This window comes from Calliphora vicina, chromosome 5 (genome assembly GCF_958450345.1).
Source record: "Calliphora vicina chromosome 5, idCalVici1.1, whole genome shotgun sequence".
In the NCBI taxonomy this organism is placed as follows: Eukaryota; Metazoa; Arthropoda; class Insecta; order Diptera; family Calliphoridae; genus Calliphora; species Calliphora vicina.
Genome location: NC_088784.1, coordinates 12,401,320 through 12,425,085, shown reverse-complemented (window position 1 = coordinate 12,425,085; position 23,766 = coordinate 12,401,320). Strand labels below are relative to the sequence as shown.

Sequence of the window (23,766 nt, the reverse complement as noted above, 5' to 3'; positions counted from 1 at the left end):
ACAAATGTCAATTTTAATATGCATCGGCTAAAAAATTGTTGAGAAAAAGCGCGTTAGTGCAAAAAATATTGTTAATTTTCCTTTAAAAACTACAGAAATCAATTCAAAAACTAAATAATTACCTAAAAAATGTCATAAGTGAAGTTTTAAAAGTGTAAAAATATTGGAAATTATAATTTAAACCAGAAAATTGATTGGACAAACATTGTGTGAAATATCAAAACAGCGTTTTCATTGTGAAAATATGTACAGCCTTTAGAAAAGTTTGTTTTGAGACATTAAAAAATGCGACAACTTTTCTGAAAAAAAAAACCAATACCCATATATAAACTTGACCTCTTGTGGACGAAAAAACATGGAAGACATTGAATATCTGGAAGAGTACGAAGATTTAGTGTTACCTGGTAAAAATTTTTATTGCAGTCTCTTTGTGAGTCCCTCACATTGAATGTACAGTTAGTAATTTTGTGACTCCTTTCTTTGCATTTTTAAGCTTTAAATTCAGCGGCTGCGGCAGCACAGGCCTCTTCGGCTTCATTAAAAACTAATAAAACTCAACAAAATCAAAAAGCTAATGACGACGGAGACGATTCTTCATCGTCTTTAGATCAGGATATATTCAATTGTTTGTTTGAAGATAACTCAGATGGTGATGAAGAAGATATTAATGAATATCAAAGAAGCGGTAAGAATGTTTTTCCAATATTTTTATTTTCATACATATGTATGTAAATAAGTAAAGTGTTTAATTGGGTGGGAGCTAATAAGTGATAGTGTTTTTTCATTTAGTTTTTAATCAATGATTGTCAATACATTCTTGTATCATACCCCACCAAATTAACTAAATGGTATGAAGTTTTCTTGTCTTAATTGGAATAAAAGTATGTATTGCTTTAAATTGTATTAACTACACAAAGCCTGAGATTTTTCGGCACCTCGACTAGCACTTTCTTTGGTGATCGTGTACCACATGGTAAATTTTTGCTAAATGCCTTTTTTTTTTTTTGTTAAACAGCATTATATTAAAAAAGGTATCGTTTGGTACTATAATCAGTAGCAAGGTGTCATTCAACATGTGGCAATCGATATACATAAATATTTATCTTAAAAAAATACAAAGAAAAATTAAATTGTAAATACCTATATGTATTTCGCTATACAGCGGGAGAAGTATTAACACAGTCTACAGCAGAAGTATTATTAATACTAAAATTCGGCTGTGTGGAATCTTAATATAATTTAAAAAAATTTTTAAAAATTAATTTTTTGGAGTAAAAAATTATACAAAAATATATACAAAAATGTTTGAAAAAAGAAAATTCGGATTAAAAATTTTTTTCACAATTTTGACTTGTCCATGGTAGGCGTTCATATTGTTCAGGTTACGATGATTTTCGTCAAACAACCCGAATGTAAACAAAGGAGCGTAATAGAGCGTAAAAGTACACACAAAAGTTTCTTGATGTTGTTGTGGATATTTTATTCTTTATCCAAAAGAACACACAAAATAAATGCCTCTTTTTGCATACCAATGGTCTATGTTAATGATTTAGTAATTCAGATATAGATCAAAAATAAGTAAAAAATCGAGGTATTCGTCGTTTTTTGCTTATTCAGCTTTTTATCAGACGATTTTAACGAATTTAAATAGCAACTGAATCGGATATATTGATATATCATTCATGTATGGTAAGTTATTTGGGGATTTCGGAAAGTTGATTTCAACATACAGACGGAAAAACCCACAGATGGACATGGCTATATCAAATACGCTATCTATAACGCTCCAGAATATTTATACTTTACGGGGTTGCAAATGAAAAATGTTGAAATTACAAACGGAATGACAAACTTATATATTACATATCCTCTTTGTTGAAGGCTATAAAAACGTAATTTACGTTTTAGTACATGGATATGCTAAATGGAATACATAGTACATAAACTGACGATATTCATGTCACCGTTTTTTTACGTCACCATTTATTTGATGTGCATTTTAGCGAAATCGATTCCTTTCCTTTTAGTTGTTTAATAGTCTTACTTTAATTGCAGCTACACACTTAAGTATTTTGCTTCGTTATGTGTGTGTTTTTTTTTAACAAAAATTTTAATTTTATCCTTTTGTAATGTTACTTTATTTTTATTTTACAACTATAAAACCTTGAACAGATATATCTCATATTGGAAGTTTTGAGAAATCACCAGAATTTATTCTTATCAAGTTTATGTAAGCAATACACAAGGTTTTAGAAAAGCTAAAGATATACAAATGAAACTATAGAGTGAATGAGAGTTACAGACCCCAAGCTTTATTTGTAAAAATAAACAAACAGTGATTTTATCTTTTCTTACATTCTCTATTATTATTGGTTAGTTTTTTCCAACTCGAACTGTAGTTTGTCAGTGGGTAATGAAAAAAAAGAACTTGCTTGATTTTTTTCTCAAGAAAATCCAAATAAAGTGATTGAGAGTTCAGTTGTAATGCACCTGTAAATTTATCAGGACCGGTTCACAGTGTGGTAGATCGCAAATCTAACTGGACAAAATTAATAAATCACGTTGGGTTCACTTCTCACTTATGAATCATATAAAAAATGAGTTCAAATATATAAACGATTATAAAAAACCAACTTTTTTTTCGCAATGTATTTTGGGAGTTTTTACCCATTCTTCAAAAATTTTCTTTCGTGAAAAAGTAGAAGTCATATTGGAAAAGAGAAAAAATTTATGGCGGTCGCAAGAATGCGCAAGATGTTTTTGATTTACCTTAAAGTGAACACTTGAAAGATTAACTCAAATATAGTTTTACACCGGAACTATCCGGAATAAACAGCCTTTAACTCTACTTGAAAAAAGGAAATATTTTATTTTTTCCAATTTCTGATCTCACAAAAAATAGTTTTTTTTTAATAGTTACAAGGGAAATAATTAAATGAATTGTTGCATATTTCCTTGAAATAGAGCTTAATAATATTATAAAAAAATTATGACAATAAAATCACCCTAGCCAACCAAAGTCACACAAAAAATACACTTCTCTTTGAAATCTTAATGTACCTGTTGACAACAACTGACTTTAAAGCTTAGTTTTTCCTAATCGGAGCTAAAAACCAAAAAAAAAGCAAAACATGAATTACAGTTGCCTATTGTATTTAGAAGCTTATTAAATGATCAGAAGGAATGTTGCTGCCAGACATTTATTTTTTAATTTTGTCCAGCTAGATTTGTGATTTACCACAGTGTGCGGTTGTATATTTTATTTGATACAAATCAAAACACTTGTTATAATTTAATCCTCTATTTTAGATGATATAGAGGATTATAATCCAAAAATATTAATTTTACTTACACATCCATATTTTTAAAAAATCGCTTATGTATTTGAAAAAGAAAAAAGTAACGTTAACTAAACAAAAACGACAATTTTTAATAAATTTCTCAACAATTTCACAACAAAAAATTTAAATTTTTTTTTTTAAATTTTAGAATTTAATTAGAAAAAAATGTTATGGGAAAAAATTTTATTAAACTTTTTTTTTTTTAAATTTTTAAAAAATATTTTTTTTTTTAATTTATTAAAAATTTTATATTTTTATTATTTTTGTGAAAAAAAATTCTGGGTAAAAAATATTTTTCTCGATTTTGACCCATTGTAGGTCCGACATAGTGCCGGTTTACACCATGAATTTTACGACGTCTTTTTTTCTTAATTCTCTTTTGAAGTTGCTTATACTCCTCCCCTCTTATCCACAAACTCAAAAAATCATGACTTAAAATCACAAAAAAAAGTCATCGTGTGAATCTCGTAATACTTTGGCCTACAAAAGTCTTTGAAATATCTATTATTGGATATCCATATTGTCTATATTAATGACTTAGAGCTTGTTTCTTACTTGTGAGTTAAACTCAGCATAATAAGCTGTTATATTAAACCTGAAATATATTTTGCCGGGATTTAACCAATGATTGTGTTTCTCATTAAATGATTAATTTTGTAAGCATTATTGCCATACTTTTCAATCAATCACATGCATTCCTCAAAATTGTTCATATAAATATGAAAGTACTTAAAATTTTAACTTTGTAAAAGAAAAAGTGACATTAAAGTTTATAAAATATATATTAAAAATTATATTGATGTTAATAAAGCAAATCAAAACAAAGAAGATGCTGTGCTGAAATGTTTATTTTATTTTTCATCTGTTTGTACTTTGGTATTTTATACTTAGGTTTAACTCACCAATGATGCTCAGTTAAACCGAGATTATATTGTAAATAAACAAAAAAACAGGTCAACCGGTTTTTTTATCTTTGTAAACTCCACCGGTTTCGGTTTTTTAATTTTTAGCTTTTTTGACAAACCGGTTTTTGTAAGACGGTTTTAATGAAATATATTTTCTAAAGTTCATTCAAATATATTTATGAAAAACTTTGATACCATTTTTAAAAATATTGATTTATTTTATAGAAAATTATAGCATATGACAAATATTTCGTAAAAGATATAAATTTCAAAAATGCAAAATTTCCGAAGATTTAGTACACAATTCTTAACATATTCCCTATTAGCGTCCATAAATAAATATAAATTTAAGAAAACCTTTTTCATATTAAATAAAAATTTAATATAAACCGGTTAAACGGTTTTTTTGAAGAAAATAAACCGAAACCGTTTAACCGGTTTTTTTTAAAAGGCGGATTGACGGATTTATGGACACTCTACTGGCCACACACGGAATGATTTGTTTGCCTGATTTGTGATTGAAAATTTTCAATTACTTGTGATTTTTTTTATTTATTTTTTAAAAAAAAATAAAAAATATTAGGACATATTAGGGCATGTTAAGAGACCTTGTGAATTGACCATATGTTTATGGTGTACGCAGGTGTGACCCTGTATCGGGATATGTGGGTCGATTTTTTGACAGTTATTTTTATAGTTGCATGCAATATTTTAAAGATGTTAGAAGAGAAATGCCAACGCATCTTTACTTAAGGTCATACCAAACTCTTTAAACAAATATAATTTTATAACGAAATGTGGTAATTTTAATATGTTGTTTTCGGTATTAGCAAATATTTTAAGCCAATCGGATAATGTGAAATCTTATATATAAATAGGCCACACGTTTTTTTGTTTTACACTTTTAAGTATGTTATTTTCCACCAATATTGATGTAACATATATGGTTTAAAAGGTTATTTTCTCTAGATGTGCACAATATAGATTTTTTTAAAAAAATCTTTCCATAAAAGTGGTAAAATTGATTGAATTTTAAAGTTGCTTGAAAAACAACAACCACATGTTTATGCACATCTAAATACACGTGTATTTGAACACAAACGAGAGAACAATATTTTTGCGTATACTCAAAAGTAACTGTATAATTTCGTTATTAGTGGTCGAATTTTGACCACCAGGCGATCCTAGTAATAATTATTATCTATTATTTGTTTTGATTTTTTATCTTTATAATTTTACTTTATTTTTTATTACTTTTATTTTTTATATCCAGATAACGAATCCGCATTAAGAAGAAATTCTGCATCTAATGAATCGTTTGAAATTTTACATGATGATGAAATAGGTACTAATTTAACTTTTAAAAGACATGCTTATTTATATACACACATTTAAACTAGTAATTTGTTTAATATTTATTTTTGTAACACATCTATTTTAGGCGACAAAATAATACAAAAAGTGGAAATATCACGACAAGAACCAACAAATCAGTTCAATATTATTGCTAAGCCAGCAAATAAAAGTAAGTTATAAACTTTAAACTAAAAAGTAACTAATCGGGGTTGTCATAGAATACAATCATTGTCGGAATCGGTTTTGAAAACGATATAAAATGTACATTTGACTTATGAAATCAAATGTAATTTTTTGTTTAATCGATAAAGAATTTAATTTTAGATCGAATATAAAACCGATAACTTTCGATTTCACAAGACCAATGTACTTTTTGTGTCTTTTTCAAAACCTATACCGACAATGATTGGATTCTATGACAACTCCGAATAGATGAATTTAAAATGAAAAAACCTAAGCTAACTAAATTAAAGGCTAAGCTTTTTGGTTAATCCCATTCAAATACATCTATATAAATATATTTACATATATTGTTTACTTACAATGTAATATTTACTTTACTTCTACTTAGTAACTTCGTCAACACCAAAACCTAAAACGTTTTTGACAAAAGCCAGCGGTAGCACCATACAAACAAATACCGCCAGACCACAAACATCATTTTTAACTAAACCGAAGTCGATAGCTACTGTAAGACCAACAGTACAAAATCAACAAAAGCTACAGAATTCACAAAAGAAAACAAATATCTTGGCAGCAGGATCATCGTCCTCATTGCCATCATCGTCGTCTTTTAGCCAACGACAAAAACCCACAACCTCTACAGCATCAACGTCATACCGAGCAGTACAATTGCCAGTTTTAGCACGTAAACCTTTGTCATCAACTGGCACCGCATCCGCAACTTCAGTTTTAGTTAGCAAACAACAAAGACCTACATCATCTTTACCGACTCATCATAAATCGACAACAGTTTTGAAGAAAACTACCAAACGTCCGGCAACTATTGTGAGACCGGAAAAGATTGTTATAAAAGATCCAGCAAATGATCCATTAGGTAAGTTTTTTGGAATGAACTTAATTTTAACTAGTAGGTGAATAAAATGTACTAGTTGTTTTAATTTTTGGAATAAAATATTTAATTTAAAACTGTGGTCGAACTAGAGACCTGCACAAATTCATTTGAACACATATTCAAGACAGTAAAGAATTTTGTATTGTGTAGTCGGATGGGAACTAGTTACTTCAATTGCTACGTGACTAATTATTTTAGCACGTGCATGTCCTAAGCCCCTTTTGATCACAATGAGAGTGTATAATAGCTGGTTCAAAGTAGTCAACGCATTGGATTCACATACTGGTTAAATAGCGTCAGTTACCTTACTAGCTACCAAACAGTTTACTACATATATTGTTATTTTAACATGCACGGGTGCTAAAAGGACATATCGTCGACAGTTTAATAAAGGATTCCTTGTAAACAAACCTTCCTCCGACAACTGTCCAATGCATTGCTTTCTAAAGTGCAGTTCAAAATAAACGTTCAAAGTGTCTTCACTATATGTTACTAAGAGACACTAAAGTGACTATTGACTTCATGCTATGTTACATGGGATATAAGTATATTTAAGCAAAAATAAAAATAAACTGTATGAGAATTATAAGAATGACACGGGTATAAAAGCAAATACTTTCAGGATTTGAAGGCTTCGAACAAATAGTTTATCCAACAGTATTTCGTCACCTAAAATGCAAAATAACGTAACAACAAAAATACCAAAATCGAATGTTTGATAAATAATGATGAATAAGTTAAGAAATAATATTTGAGAAAACTTTGAAAATTTTAATATTTGATAAAATGTTTTTTAAATTTTAGAATTTTTAATAAAAATTTCTTTTTCTAATAAATTTATCAAAAGTTTTGTCGAAAAAATTCAAATATTTTGTGAAAAAAAATTAATATTTTTTGAAAAAAAAAAAATTATATTTTTTGAAAAAAAAAATTTTAATATTTTAAAAAAAAATTTATATTTTTTGAAAAAAAAAAAAATTATATTTTTTGAAAAAAAAAATTTTAATATTTTCAAAAAATATAAATTTTCAAATATTATATTTATTTTTTTTAATAAGTACATACTTAAATAAAAATATTAAATATTTTTTTTTCAAATATTCAAATTTATTTCATAAAATATAAACAAAAATTTTTTTAATAAATATTTTTTTTTGCTAAAAATTGAGCACTTTTTGGTTTTCGATTTGTACTTGTACAACTTTGTAATTTTACATCAACATTTTTACAGGTTTGGACGATCTCTCCGAAGCAGGGTCCGATAACTATTCATTTTCTGACATCTCCGGAGAAACTTACAATTCGATCAGTGAGTTTGACGATGATGATGATGATTGCAATGATGTTTATTATTCCGGTGATGATGACTATTATGAAGAGGAATACGATGAAGATGTCTTAAGCAGCAATTCACAAGTTATTGAATTATCTAATGATTCCAGTGGTGCAACTTCAAATTTGGGTATGTACCAACAATTGTCATTTTCTATAGTGTGTATGATATTTTTGAGTTGCATTACAATTGTTAATGTGTTGATGTGTTCAGAAAATTGTGTAACTCTAATTTTAAAGTTAGTTCTGTTGATTGAATGAATCATTAACAATTGTAGTGATGTTGTTATTAGTTCGATCGATTTCACACATCGATCGTTTAGTTAGCTATTTATACAAAACACAATTTTAAATCGTTTGACTTGTAAAAAAAAACATAAAAATACACATATTTAGAAGATTATCGCGCCTCAACACCTTCACCAGTAATATCAGACGATAGTGACTCACCCAGCAGTTCTTCTGGTTTTAAATTACCCAAAACTAAAGCAATCAAGCCTTATACGCATCCCGAAATAATCGAGAGTGTTTTAAGAAAAGGCGAAAAACCAAAATTATTGGAACTATTGCAAACACACAACTTACTCGAAGATTCAATAGAGAACGACGAAGGAGATAACATAGTCATAGACATAACAGCCTCAAGAGAAAATTTGGTGGATAGTTTTGACACGCTACAAGTTGCAACAAGTGTAAATAACACTGAACCTGTAACAGAAACCGCTCCATCTAATACAATTCCATCGGCTAACATAAATTCAGACACTTCGAACCCGACATTTACAACTAATCCAACTAAGCACTCCAATAAAACGAGTAAGTTAAAGTTTGTTTAATAATGGAGTATTGCATTAATCATTAATCTTCTATTTTGTCTTTATTAGATAAGAAGAGAACAAAAAAGAAAAGTGTGACCAATATGGATTATACTAATGATTACAGAGATTTAAAATCTCCTGGAGATGCATCGACAGATTCGGATTTATCGGCGGTAGAAGAACTGCTGGAAGAATCGTATGCCCAGGCAATGAAACGCAATTTATCCTTAACTAATCAAGACGTGGGAGCTGTAATGGAAGTAGGAGCAGAGGCAGAAGTCATTGAAATTGTTCAGAAACAAGAGGACAACAAAAATAAACTACAAAAACCTGGTGTTGTCATCGATTATGAGGATAATGCCTTAGAAGAGAAAACCGAGGTTAAAGGAATTGAGGAAAAGAAATCGGTGGAAAACGTAAACAAGGAAGTTGAACAAAAGAATAATGAGCTTAAGGAAACAGAAAAAGTGGTGGAGGCTGAAACAAAAGAGAAGAAAGAAACTGAAGACAAAACAGAACTAACAGATGGTTCTTTAGAACAAAAAGAAAGCGGGGAAGATAATCCAGCGGCATCAAAGGCTGAAGTTATAACAGAAAACATAGAGGAACAGGATGCTGCAAAGTCATTGCAAAATATTAAAACCAACACATCTGATTCACCAAATACTCGCAAAAAGAAACGTTTCAGAAATTTAAATACACCAGAAGTCACCGAAGAGCAACAGGGTGCAACAAAGAGTATTGATGATGTAGACGATTTTAAGGGTTTCGAAGAAGTCGCTTACACCGCTAAAATTGAGGAAAAAGTAGAAACCAAAGAGTTGGAAACTGCAGAAATAGCATTGGAAACAAGCAACATATCTGAAAAAAATGCTGCAACCTCGGGCTCATTTAAAAGTCCTACACATTCACACAAATCTTTGAAGGACAAATCAAAGGAATCTACCCAAAAAAGCTCCCGGGATAATTCCAAAGATTTGAAGGATAAAAGTGCAAAAAACTTGACAAGTAAAAGCTCCAGAGACAGTTCAAAAGATAAAAGTTCGCGAGAAAGTTCCAGAGACAAAAGTTCTAGAGAAAGCTCCAAAGAACGATCGCGCGAAAGCTCTAAAGATCGCTCGAAACATAGCTATGACAAAGATTCAAAACATCATCATAAAGACCATAGAAAATCGCGCGATTCAAAAGAATCCTCTAAATCTAGAGAATCAAGCAAATCCAGAGATCCAAAGGAAACAAAACAGGAAGTAAAAACAGACACAAACGATTCCCATAAAAGTCTCAGTGTTAAAAAGGATCATACGTCGGATAAAGTCAAAGAAAAGTCTACGGAAAATAAAGATATAAAAACAACAAAAGAAACTGATAAGAACCCAAAAGACAAGGTTAAATCAAGTACTGAAACGCAGAAAGTTAAAGAAGAGTGTAACAAAAAGGATTCAAGAGATGAGAAAAAAGATAAAAAACCAGCAGAGAATGTGGAAAAGTCCAAAGAAAAAGATAATGGTAAATCACAGTCCACAACTGCCAAGGATTCCAAAACTTCTTCATCTTCGTCTAAAACGACTCCCTGTAGTTCACGGGATTCATCTAAAGAACGTAAAAGCTTTAGTAAACCTTCAAATTTAAATAAAAGTAGTAGCAGTAGTAGTAGTAGTAAAACTGATAAGTCTGATTTCCCTAAACCAAAAGTAGCAACAGATCTCAATAAATCTGTAACAAATAAAAGTGAAACAACCAAACCTAAACCTACGACTACAGCAGAGAGTGTAAAAGTTTCCAAACTAAATGAAAAACCCAAAGAGGTTTCTAAAAGTTTGCAAAGCAATAAGGAAGGTGAAAAATTGAAAGAAGTGAAAAAATCTAGTGATGATGGTAAAGAGCAAATAACTATTAAACCCAGCACAAAAAGTGATAACGGCAGTAATGCAGGACCTAAAGTTACAACTGCAAAACAATCGGCACAAAATCCAGGTGTATCTAAAAATCCCACGAAAGATTTAAATACAACAAACCCATCATCGTCTTCTAAAAATACAGGCGGCAATACAAAATTGCCACCAAAAATTGTTAAAGACACAAGTTCTGATCCTAGGAAAACTACTAAAACTGTAGATGAAAGTAAAAAAGATGCCGCTGAGCCAAACAAATCCGTTAAAGAGAAAAAGGAGTCCACTATTGAACCAGCTAAAACTGTAGAGTCTAAAAATAATGAGAAACAAACTCCTGTGAAAAGCCAGACTGTTGCTGCAAAACGCCCTGAAACAGTAGCTGCTGCAAAACCAGAAAATATTACTCCAGTGAAAAGTCTGGCTGCAACACGTCCTGAAACAGTAGTTAAAAAACAAGAAAGTTCTGCAAAACAAACTCCAGTGAAAAGTCAGGCTGTTACTGCAAAACGCCCTGAAACAGTAGTTAAAAAACAAGAAAGTTCCACAAACCCAGCAAAGATTGACACTAAAGATACAACTGCTACTAAGACTTCAACAGTAAATGAGGAAAAAATTCAAACAAGTATTACAAAATCGGAAGAATTGAAACTTAAAGAAAAGGCCACAGATTTCAAGAAGCCAGCTCAAACTACTAAGAGTACTACAGTATCAGTACAAGCAAAAGTAGCAGCAGTAATTAAGAATAAAGATTCTCCTAAAAGGATTTCCATGTCACCGAAAACAGCACCTAAACCCAAAGAAGAAAATATTAATAAAACAGCGATAAAAAAAATAATTGAGCCATCAACTAAAACTAAAGAACTGGAAATTGCAAAACCCTCAAATAATCCTCAAACTGCTAAAACAACTGAAACTAAAATTTCAGAGAAAACTACTGATGAAGGAGAAAAAACTAAAACGGAGCCAAATAAAACAAAAGATTCTAAAGATTCAGTAACATCGAAACCAAACCCATTGAAATCTCAACAGGATAATGAGAAAAACGTTATGGAAAAATCTAAAACTTGTAAAGAAACTACAAAGGAAACTTCAGTATCTAAAGCCAATGAAGTTAAAGATACAAAATCTCAAGAATCCCCAGTTGCTAGTACTTCTAATAAGCAAACAGTTGTGGAACCTAAAATAACTGAGGACAAATCAAAGCAGGAAGTAAAACAAAATGTTAAAGATACTAGCAAAAAGGAAGTATTAAGTGCCCCCTCCCAACCAACTAAGACTAAAGTTTTGGATAATCTTAACATTGAGCAAAAAGAAAAAGAACAAACAAAAACTGCCAAGGGACAAGGTGACGCCAAAATAACAACTACAAATCCCAATGATTCAACTACGGTAAAAACTAAACCTCAAATTAACAAAAAGGAAAATAAAACAACAGATAAACTTATAGCTAAAGAAAAAACTACAACAGACTGTGCAATTAAATCGATATTATCTGCAAAACCGACCAAGAAACCAGAAGAATTAGCTAATAAAACTTCACAGAATAAAACAGAACCTACAAAATCTACAGATACTTGCAAGGAAACTCAAGTTAACACCAATAAAGATAAAATAGTGGAAAATAAAAAACCAGTTAAACCTCTAGAAAAACCAATAAAAAATACTGCAGACACCACAACTAAATCGGTATCATCTCCAAAACTTTCTAAAAAAGTAGTTAATAAAACTTCACAGGATAAAACAGATCCCAAAGAACTTCCAGAAGTTCAATTTAGCTCCAATAAAGATGCCATAGAGGAACATAAAAATCCAGTTGAACTTATAGCTAAAGAAATAACTGCAGGCACAACAACTAAATCGGTATCATCTCCAAACCCATCTAAAGATACAGAAAAAATGGCTAATAAAACTACACAGGATAAAACAGATCTCAAAGAACTTCCAGAGGAACGTAAAAAACCAGTTAAACTTATAGCTAAAGAAATAACTGCAGGCACAACAACTAAATCGGTATCATCTCCAAACCCATCTAAAGATACAGAAATAATAGCTAATAAAACTACACAGGATAAAACAGATCTCAAAGAACTTCCAGAGGAACGTAAAAAAACAGTTAAACTTATAGCTAAAGAAATAACTGCAGGCACAACAACTAAATCGGTATCTTCTCCAATCCCATCTAAAGATACAGAAATAATAGCTAATAAAAGTACACAAGATAAAACAGATCCCAAAGAACTTCCAGAGGAACATAAAAAACCAGAAACAACTAAATCGATATCATCTCCAAAACCATCGACAAAAACAGAAACATTAGCTAATAAAACTTCACAGGATAAAACAGATCCCGAAAATCTAGCAGACACTAGTAAGCAAGCGAAACTAAGGAAAGAAAATGATGCTCAAGAGAAAAAAATTGAGACGGAGAAAAAAACAGAAAAAAATGAAACTACAGAACATCAAGATCCTAAAATAAAAGATGCTGTAAACAAAGAAGAACAACCTCCTCAGAGATCAAGTAAAGAAGCGGAAGTAAAATTAGCTGTAACTGCAGAAGAACAGAAAATTGAACCCAAAAGAACCAGAAAATCTAAGGCAAATCTAGATGCTTCCAAAGTAAAAGAAATAAAACTAAATGAAACAACTGTTGAACAGTCAAGTGATGCAACACTGGAACCAACCGAAACTAAACAAACTGATGATAAAATTTCAATAAATACTGATGAAGCAGTAGAAGAGGAAAATGTCGAAGATGAAGATGAGGTTGTAATTGAACCAAGATTAACGAGAAGTCGTATTGAAAATATAAAATCAAATGAATCCATGACAAAAGAGGAAAATATTGAATCCACAAACAAAAAATCTCTAGAAAAATCTACAGCAGATAATGTTGATAAACCTGAAGGGGAAGAACAAAAATTGGAAAAAATAAAAACCCGAAAGAAAACGGTTTTAAAAGAAGATGCAAAAACAGAAAATAAAATTCTAGAGAAAGATTTAAATGAAAATGCTCCAGTTAATGAATTGAAGCAACAAACGAAAGAATCCAAAACGTCTGAGCACAATAAAACAACAGACAAAGACTCGATAGTCAATGAATCACAAAATGAAACGGAAGAAGAACACTTTGAAGCAAGAACAACTAGAAGTCATCAGGGAGATCATAAAGCGGAAACCAATACCGATAAAACTGACATAACATCATCAGAAAAAACTATAACACACGATGAACAAACTAGTCAAATGGAACAAGAACATATTGAACCAAGAAAAACTAGAAAACGTGCCGTTGCTAAAGTTGAAGACGATAAAGAATTAAAAGAAAGTAATCAAATTGGATCTGAAGCAACAAGTTCTGCTTTAGAAGATTTGAAAAATCAAACAGAAAAATTGCTCGAAGAAATAACAAAAACTGTAGGTGATACAACTACAATAACTGAATTGGAAAAATCTAAAGAAAAATCTTCAACATCAGAGGATGCTAATGTTCAAGTGGAAGAAGGGTATGTTGAACCAAGAAAAACTAGAAAACGTGTAGAACTTAAATCCGCATTAGGGAAAGAAGCAAAGGAAATAACTCAAGCTGAAGTAACTGATGATAAATGTTCAGCGCAAGATGATGCAAAAAATCAAACGGATGATGAACATTTGGAGCCAAGAAAAAAGAAAAAACGTTTAGATCATAAAGCCGAATTGGGAAAAGAAACAAAGGAACTAACGCAGGCTGCAACACAAGAACAAATAAGTTCAGCACAAGATGAAGAAGAATCTATGGAACCAATTAAAACTAGAAAACGAGGAGATATTAAAGCAGAAAAAGAGAAACAAACAACTGAAATGGCTCAAACTGAATCACAAGAAGATGAAAGTTCAGAAGAAGAACATTTTGAGCCTAGAAAAACTAGAAGTCAAGCCGAAGCTAAAGAAATTTCAGCACAAGGTGAAGAACAACATTTGAAACCAATTAAAACTAGAAAACGTGGAGATCCTGCTGCCGAATCAGGAAAAGAAACAACTGAAAAGACTGAAACTGAATCCCAAGAAGAAAAAAGTTCAGACCAAAAAGATTCTAAACATCAAACAGAAGAAGAACATTTTGAGCCGAGAAAAACTAGAAGGTTCGCTGATGTTAAAGAAAAATCTGCGAAGGATACAACTGAACTTTCTCAAGATGATTCTAAAAATCAAGCGGAAGAACAACATTTAGAACCAATTAAAACCAGAAAGCGGGCAGATCTTAAAGCCGCAATAGGAAAAGAAACTACGGAAATTAAACAGGCTGAATCAAATGAAGAAACAAGTTCATTACAACATGATGCTAAACATGAAACAGAAGATGAACATGTTGAGCCGAGAAAAACTAGAAAGCGTGCTGATATTAAAGAAAAATCTGCGAAGGAAACAACTGAATTATCTCAAGCGGAAACTTTAACTCATGCTGTTCCTAAAAATCAAACGGAAGAACCAATCAAAACCAGAAAGCGTGCAGATATTGAAGCTGCAGATACTACTGAATCACAAGATGATAAAAGTTCCTTACAAAATGATTCCAAACATCAAACAGAAGAAGAACATTTTGAGCCGAGAAAAACTAGAAAGCGTGCTGATATTAAAGGTGAAATAGGGAAAGAAACAAATACATTAACGCAAGCTGAATTATCTGAGGAAATAATAGCACAACAAGATGATTTGAAGGATCAAACAGAAGATTCTGTTGAACCCAAAAAAACCAGAAGACGCGCCGAAGTTAGAGGAGAAACTGTTAAAGAAACAACAGACATATCTCAAGTTGAAACATCTTCGGAAAAAAGTTCCACACAAGATGATTCAAAAACTCAAACAGAATCCTTAAAAACTAGACAACGTGCCGAAGTTAAAACACTCGACTTAGACCAGCAAGTCACAACTTCAGCAGGAACAGAAAAACCGGAAATATCTGAAATTGAGGACATAATCTCTACCGCCGATGAAATGAAATCAAAGGATAACAGCGAGGCCGACAATAAATTGTTAAATAAAGAAATCGTTACAGCACAAGTTGAGCCAGCAACGCCTGAAACAGTTTCAAAATCTTCTCAAGATAGTTTAAGTTTAGAGGCTGATATGTCTGGCAGCGAATCCTCGTCGTCCAACTCGGACAACACAAGAAAACGACGAACTTTAAGAAAACGGGCAACGGAAACGCCATTACCGGAAAATGGTGAAGATTTATTTAATTACATAATTATATTGACTGACAATAATATTATATTCATTTGTGGTATTTACAGAAAACAAGAAGAAACTATTTAAAGAACCGCCTCTGAAATCAACAGCATTGATAACAACGCCTAAAATTGGTAAATTTGAAAAGCCTACTGTTATAGGGAGTACTACTATTAAACGGATTTCACGGTCACCAGCCTTGGGAGATGAACATCAAAATTCCACCAAGAAATCTAAATTGGACACATCAAGGAAATCAAGTAAGTCATATAATTATAACATTCAGCATAGGTCGCTTAGCCATGTCCGTCTATCCGTCAGTCTGTTGAAATCAACATTCCAAAGCCTCCAAATAACTTACATACATGAATGATACATCGATATATCCGCTATAGTCTCGGTGCGGTTGCTATTTAACGACGACTACCTCAATTTATTTATCTTTATCTTATTGGTTAAGGGTATTTAAGATTCAGTCGATCAATATCTGGAACATTTAACATATAAAATATGTATATCTAACGATAGACACTTCAAAGTTCTCCTACGTTATAGAAATTCCGACAAAATCGGAAAAAATATTATTTTTTTTTTCAAAAAAACCCTTCAATTCTTATTTTTATTAATAATTACAGCTCGTTTTCGTAATCTACATGACGATTGTCTCGTAGAGGAAGAATTACCGATCTCAACGGCGGATGTCAGTATTTCTAATGATCAGAATTATTTGCATGAACCACAAGTTGTACAAGAACCATCACAAAACAAAAATACAGAAAAGATCGAGGAGCCCTTGAAATATGCTGAAATCCCTAAAGATGACAAACAAATGCCAGCAAAAGTACTTCAAAAGGAAGTATTAGAGGCGCAAGTAACCAAGCCATGTGCTACTAAAGAAGCCTCACAAGTTCCGAAACAGCCTGCAATTAAAAAAGCTTTACAAGTTCCGAAACAAGCTGATAATAACGAAGCTCCACAAGTCACGAAGCAAACTGCTAATAAAGAAGCTTCACAAGTCACGAAACAACCTGTTAATAAACAAGCTTCACAAGTCACGAAACAACCTGCTTTGCAACTCCCCAAACAGCCTGTTAATAAAGATCCCTTGCTTGGAAAATCTCGTGTAATTGTAAATAAGATTGTGGAAGAAATCAAGCCCAAACCGGATAAAAAAGAAAGCTCAAAGGCCCAAGAAACATCAGAGCTAACTACAACTAATAAAGCAAAAGTTAATATTAGCCCTAGCAAATCTCCTGGTAGCAATGTGCTATCATTTTCAGATTGGCTAAAAACAAAAAAGCAAAATCCCGCTACAGCTGCTAACGAGACAGTAAAAACTACCCCTGTCAAAGTAGCCCAAAACAAAGTGAAAGCAAAGTCCACACCAAAAATCTTGGAATTAAAACCCACAGATGATAAAGTAGGGGAGACACCAACACAACAGACCACCAGCATGCTGTGCCAGAATAAGGAAAAAGAAAACGACCTTGACATGACGGTGGAAACAATAGATGCCAACGTAACCAACATTAGTATGAATATATCAACACAGCCGCTTGATAATAGTTTGTTGGAACCCACGGAAAGTCAGCAACGAAAAAGAAAGAAAGGCGGAAACAAAAAAAGAAATGTCAAAAGACTTAGAAAGTCGAATAAAAAACGGGGCAGACCAGTTAATACATCCGACACTCCACCCAAAGGTAAGATTAAAAAAACCGAAATTGATTTCCTTATGGAGTCAATGTCCAAGGAAATGAAGGAGGGTGGCATAGGCGATCTTCTAAATACTGATACTCATGTTAAACGTCAGCGTTTGGCAGCCAAAAAAAATCTTTATGATAGTAAAGAACAGTTAAATACCAGCAACTTAACTGTGGCAGCAACAAAAGAAACCGCCAATGTATCTGCAACAATAGCCAATACATCGGAATTAATGTTAAACAAAGATATACCTAAAGTAATGGATTTTTCAGAAAATTTGGAAATTCTTACAAACACAACAACGACGGCTTCGCCTAAAGAGATTTCAAAATCACCCACTAAAAGAAAGACTCAACAAAGTGCAGCAAAATCTAAAAAGGCCTCTACACTCCAAAAAGATATGCTGGTAAATACACCCGATATTTTAGCAACTGCAGAGCAAACAACTTTGCCAGAAAATCCTAAAGTTTTGGCCACAAAATCTCGAAAATCTCTTAATATTAAAGAGTTAACAGGGCAACAGGTTAAAGCTAATGAAACAGGCATAGTAAAATCTAGAAAATCGATGCCTTTAACATCTAAAGAAACACTGGCTAAAGTCACTAATGTTGTGGTCGCCTCATCTAAAAAATCTTTGGTAATTCCCAAACATCAACAACAGCAACCAGCAGCAGCAATTGATCATATTGGAAAACCCACAAGTAATGTGTTTAAAACACCCAAACTACCGGGTCCCTCAACTATACTAGATCAAATACCAAATGCTAACAATATAAAGAGATTATATGATGACTTTAGCAGCAAGCGTTGTGACAGTAGCCTAAAGGTAAGCTTTAAATTGTTTTCTTTTAGATCCATTTTCTTTACTACAAAAATATTACTACTTTTAGCTGCATCTAACTGCAAATCATTTAAAAACATTTAAATGTCGTAAGCTAAGTGTTCGGCTTAATCGTTCAGTGGTAAGAAACTATTTGATTGCGATGAAAAACAGAATAAAACAAACTTTGCCTACAACTCAGTCAAATGTACAAGATAAAGGTAAATAATATTGCTGTTATAAAATCAATTGATTGTCGAAATTCTTATAATATTATTTAATTTGTTTGACAGTGCCTGAGGTGCCCGCAAGTCCGGTTGAGGTTTTATCAATTATACAAAATAATTCCCAAATGAATTTGCCTATACAATCCGTAGTTGATGCAGACACTTTATTAAATACCACACCTACTACGACTGCTTCCATAGCCACTACAGGTAATTTTTGTTTTTTGTATAACGTTCTTAATTTTAGGAATATTCATCGGATGGATGTTTTGAAATCAAGTTTCCGAAACCAAAATATACTTTTGGGATTTACCAGTAAGATCTATATACATTATTGAAAAAAAATTGATGCACAACTGATGTAAAAAGTTTTACTAAAAATTCAATCACCCCTATCGGCAATAACGTGAAATTTTGTTCCCATGAAATATTCATTTCCCTCGAAGGGAAAATTGTTATCGGGAATATCACGATGAACTTTACATTCACAATAGTTGATTTTGTTCGTAACAGCTGTTTATTGTTTACAAAGTTCCATCTAAAAATTTCACAACAAGGGGAATTTTTTCACGTGAACAAAGTTGATGATCGAAAAAAGGAAAATATTTCATGTGAAATATTGATTCGCGATCAATATTTCACTAAAAAATCAAATTTTCACTAAAAATTCAACATTTTATTAAAAAATAAAATTTTCACTAAAAAATTCAATATTTCTCTAAAAATTCTAATTTTCACTAAAATTAAATTTGGACCAAAAATTTATTAATTCAATATTTCATTAAAAAATTAATATTTCACTAAAAATGGAATGAATCACCAAAAATTCGAATTTAAACTAAAAATTTTAGTTTTCGTCAAAAATTAAAATTCACCACAAATTAAATTTTAAATTTTCACTAAAAATTCAATGTCATTAAAAATTAAAATTTTCTCTAGTTTCTATAAGAAATAAATGAAATTCCACATTTCACAAAAAAATTCGAAATTTAGGTTTTACTAAAAATTCAACATTTCACTAAGAAAATTTAATTCTTCATCTGAAATAAAATTTCTATTAAAATTTTCACTAAAAATCAATATTTCATTAAAAAAATCAAATTTTCATTAAAAATTCAATATTTCACTAGAAATTAAAATTTTCACTAAAATTCAATTTGGACCAAAAATTTATTAATTCAATATTTCACTAAAAATGGAATGCATCACCAAAAATTATAATTTTCACTAAACTTTGAATTTTCGTCAAGTATTAAATTTTAAATTTTCACTAAAAATTCAATATTTCATTAAAAATTAAAATTTTCTCTAAGAAATAAATGAAATTTCACAAAAATTCAAAATTTAGGTTTTACTAAAAATTCAACATTTCACTAAGAATTAAACTGTTCATGAAAATTTCAATTTTTTTTTTTTACCAAAAAATTTGGTTTGAAATTTATTTAATACAATTGAATAACTTTCATTAATTTCAGTGACACCTGCTCAATCGTTTATAATACCTAATACAGACACTTTGCTAACTTACACCTCTATTCCCACACCAGCCACCACACAACAATCATACGTAATACCTATAACCAGCGAGCCGCCAGTGGTACCATTACCAACAACCACCCTAATAAATGTGGGCGATACAAATGAAACGATCGAGCTTAAAAACGAATTTGTGGATGAGAATCCTATTGACTCAATTAATGAGGAAATACTGCCGGATACACCAACATTATTGGCGCGCGCTCAATCGATTACAGAGGCAGCACAACATGCTCTCTCCAGCTCTATAACGCCCACCGATATACGTCTATTGAGTACAGATTCTGCGGCAAATAGCTATGTTCCCTCGTTCGGAGTTACTCCAACGGCATTGGACAATCGGGGCACTTGTATGTACACCTTTTTACATCCTGCCAAATACAATCGTAATCACAGCAATGTTTTGCTAGACTATTGTTGTCCTAACCTGGATGGTCCTATGCCGGCTATTGATCCCACACGTATACATGCCCAAGTACAAGTGCCTGTCATCGAACTACCAGCCTGTATAGTTTTAACAACGAAGGTGGTAACAAGAGCTGATTTGGAAAGTGGTAGTGCCTCCATACCGGCCATAATACGGAAGAAGGCGGAAAAGATAAGAAAAAATCTGGCCACCCATACCAAAATAGCCGTAGCTACTACAGCAGCATCTGTCCAACCTCCGGCGGCTGTTCCCATAATGGCGCAGCCTCTCTTGGCCCCAACACCACCCAGACCAACATTACCACCCACCATAAATGCTTTGACAAAACAATTACCAGCTACCACAACAATAACGGCGAAAATACGACCGGACTCACAAACACCAACGTCGAGTTCAACGCCACCTACAACATCAACGCTTCCACGAAATACCACAATTTCCGTTATGCCCACTGGAAGCCGTATGATGCAGTTGCAAAGCGTGCAGAAATCTTCGTTGCGTTCCAATCTCAGGCGTTTTGATGTTTTGCTTAAGCAATTGGTGCAGCCGTTTGAAAGTTTAAGTTTTGTGGATCGCCATCGTATAATAGAGGCCTTAATAGCGAAGGGAAAGTTTTCACCTAAAGATATAGACCAAACGCTGGTATTAATGGAGGAATATATTAAACAGACCTTATTGTTAAAAAATGATTCGCTTAACCCACCACAACCAACACCCACTTCAGCAATTTTAAGTTCAAATAATTATCTAACAACTCAAACAGCCATCTCCAGCTCCTTGCCTTCAGTACAAATGCCACAACTACAACCCTCACCCAGTATATTGGCATCTAGCGCGGGCTCTTCAACGGCCCCCACATCATATTCTAGACAATTAGAACAGATGCACAATAAGGCTGTTAGGAAAGTACAATCGAGAAGTAGAAACACAAGTTTAACTGCATCACCAGCAGCCGTAGGAGGAGCTGGCGGCGGTGTACTAGTCAAACAACGCCAGGTGCCTATCTACGATACGGATCGTAATATCATTGGTTATCAAATGCAAATGATGACACCATTGTCTACAATACCAGCCTACACCAAGTCCACCATGTCTGGCCACACAGGTGCTATAATGTCAACTTCCTTGGACTCGAGCAGCAATAAGATAACATCGTACAGTGTCAGCAAAAGACCTGTGAAAAGGCCAGCCCAGGAATCCCCACGTGTATTTTATACCACACCGCCTTTAAAAACGTCTACGCCGAAGGCCATAACAAATCCCCACATGTACCCAACAGCACAACATGGGAAAAACGCCAACACAGTAGCTAAAAAAACGCAGGTAGGTGGCGAACATATACCAATTATGAAAAAGTAATTAAATTATTATCAATCTTAAAACATGAAATGTCAGGGTTCCATCATAACAACTGTACGTTCGGGTGGCTCCTCATCAAGTGGCAGTTCAGAAACCATAACCACTACCACAATGGCCACAGTGAAACGTGTTACACGCAGCACGGCTACCGGTTCAAAAATAATCATAGTTTCTAAATCCAATCAATCCAGTGAAGAAACCATATTGCCCGATGGCAACAACCAACAACACCAGCAGCAGGAACAGCAGGCCGAAATAAAAAATGAAGAAGATATGGAGGATTTTTTGGGTTGAAATTAATACTGAACATTTTTTAAAGAAAAAATATAAAAAACTCTGATGGGAGGTGGTATTTTTTACTTTCAACCCCAAGAGTTTTAACACAATTAAAGGAAATTAAAATTCATACATACATATGTGTATATAGGGTAAGAGACATTTAAGAGAGTTACTAACTAAACATGTCTACAATAAACAGATTTTAATTTTAAACAAATTTCGACTTTACTGCAAGTCTGTATATCTAAGTATTTATAACCTTTAAAAGAAATACAATAAAAATACATATTTTTTAATTTGTTTTTAATTATCTGTACACTAATAAGTTGTACTAATTTCTGAATATTTTATTATTATTTTTTCTCTAAAACTATAATTTCAAAATAATGTATATATAAACAAATCCGTGTACAATTTAATAAATAATTAGTATGCATAATATAAAAATAAGTTTAGTATTTAAGTATCTCGTTACATTGGTTAAAATTGCTTATTTTTATATATAAAATAATTAATTTTTTATTTAAAAATAAACACACAACTTCAAAATGAATTTGAAAACAATAAAAAGATTTTTAATAAAAACTACTGTTTGGTCTCAATCAAAGTTCTCCAAAATGTTAATTTAAAAAAAAAACAAGTAACAGAGCTTTATTCGGCTGTGTCGAATCTTATATGACCTTCACCAAGTTATACTTCAAAATTTTAAATATTTTTAGGTAAACAAAATTTTATTTTTTTTTCCAGTTGTTTATTTAATTTTTTGGAAAAAAAAATTTTCGATTGTTTTTTTTTTGTTTTTTAAATTTTTTTTGTTTTTTAAATTTTTTTTTTTGAAAAAAATACCCTTCTCACGATATACCCTTCTCACGAAGGTGAAGGGTATAAAAACAAGTAACAGAGCTTTATTCGGCTGTGTCGAATCTTATATGACCTTCACCAAATTATACTTTATACAATTTTCAATATTTTCATGTAGAATTTAAAAAAAATTTACAGCCTGGCCCCCGAAGTCGAATGAAAACTTATACTCATTTTCATTCGAAACAGTGGCCTACCACTATCTTATGACTTACCCTTCCTTTTGCTTTGCTTCGATATGACAACAATTTTTAGTTCTTTTGCTCAAACAACTTTGTCTTGACAACAAATGTCATTAATTGTTATGATAAATATTTGTCAAGTATAGACAGGTGGTTACGTTTCAAATGTAATCCAAATATAATTAAGTTGCAAAATAAAATAACTAAGCAGTGGTTTAGAGTATACAACACAAGTATGTAGTTGAATGTGAGAATTAAAAGATGAATATTGTTAATGTGCTGTTTTTCTATAGAGAACAAGTGCTTTGAGTGGACGCTCTACATGTATTTTGTTTTTGTTACAATAATAAAACACATGTTAAATTTCCACTCAAAGTACTCGTTTGCTATAAAAAACCGGACATAAGTATTCATCTTTTAAAAACGTTGGTATATTTCCTTTAAACAAAC

The 23,766-nt window shown here is 31.8% G+C and overlaps 1 protein-coding gene across 2 annotated transcripts; it reads left to right on the top strand.

The window, feature by feature from the left end:
• The first annotated feature begins 44 nt into the window (after positions 1-44).
• Su(var)2-HP2 lies at positions 45-22,858 on the top strand. 2 transcript variants are annotated; one of them, XM_065514309.1, is made up of 14 exons: positions 45-404; positions 494-685; positions 5,520-5,591; positions 5,688-5,771; positions 6,174-6,659; positions 7,909-8,139; positions 8,406-8,825; positions 8,894-15,919; positions 15,990-16,184; positions 16,560-18,451; positions 18,516-18,666; positions 18,739-18,882; positions 20,220-21,958; positions 22,031-22,858. In XM_065514309.1, exons 1-14 carry the CDS (start codon positions 356-358, stop codon positions 22,286-22,288), a joined length of 12,939 nt encoding a protein of 4,312 aa, XP_065370381.1. In that variant the 5' UTR covers positions 45-355; the 3' UTR covers positions 22,289-22,858. The 2 variants fall into 2 exon arrangements, with proteins under 2 accessions (XP_065370381.1, XP_065370380.1); XM_065514308.1 differs by having other exon boundaries at positions 20,148-21,958.
• The last annotated feature ends 908 nt before the right edge of the window (positions 22,859-23,766 follow it).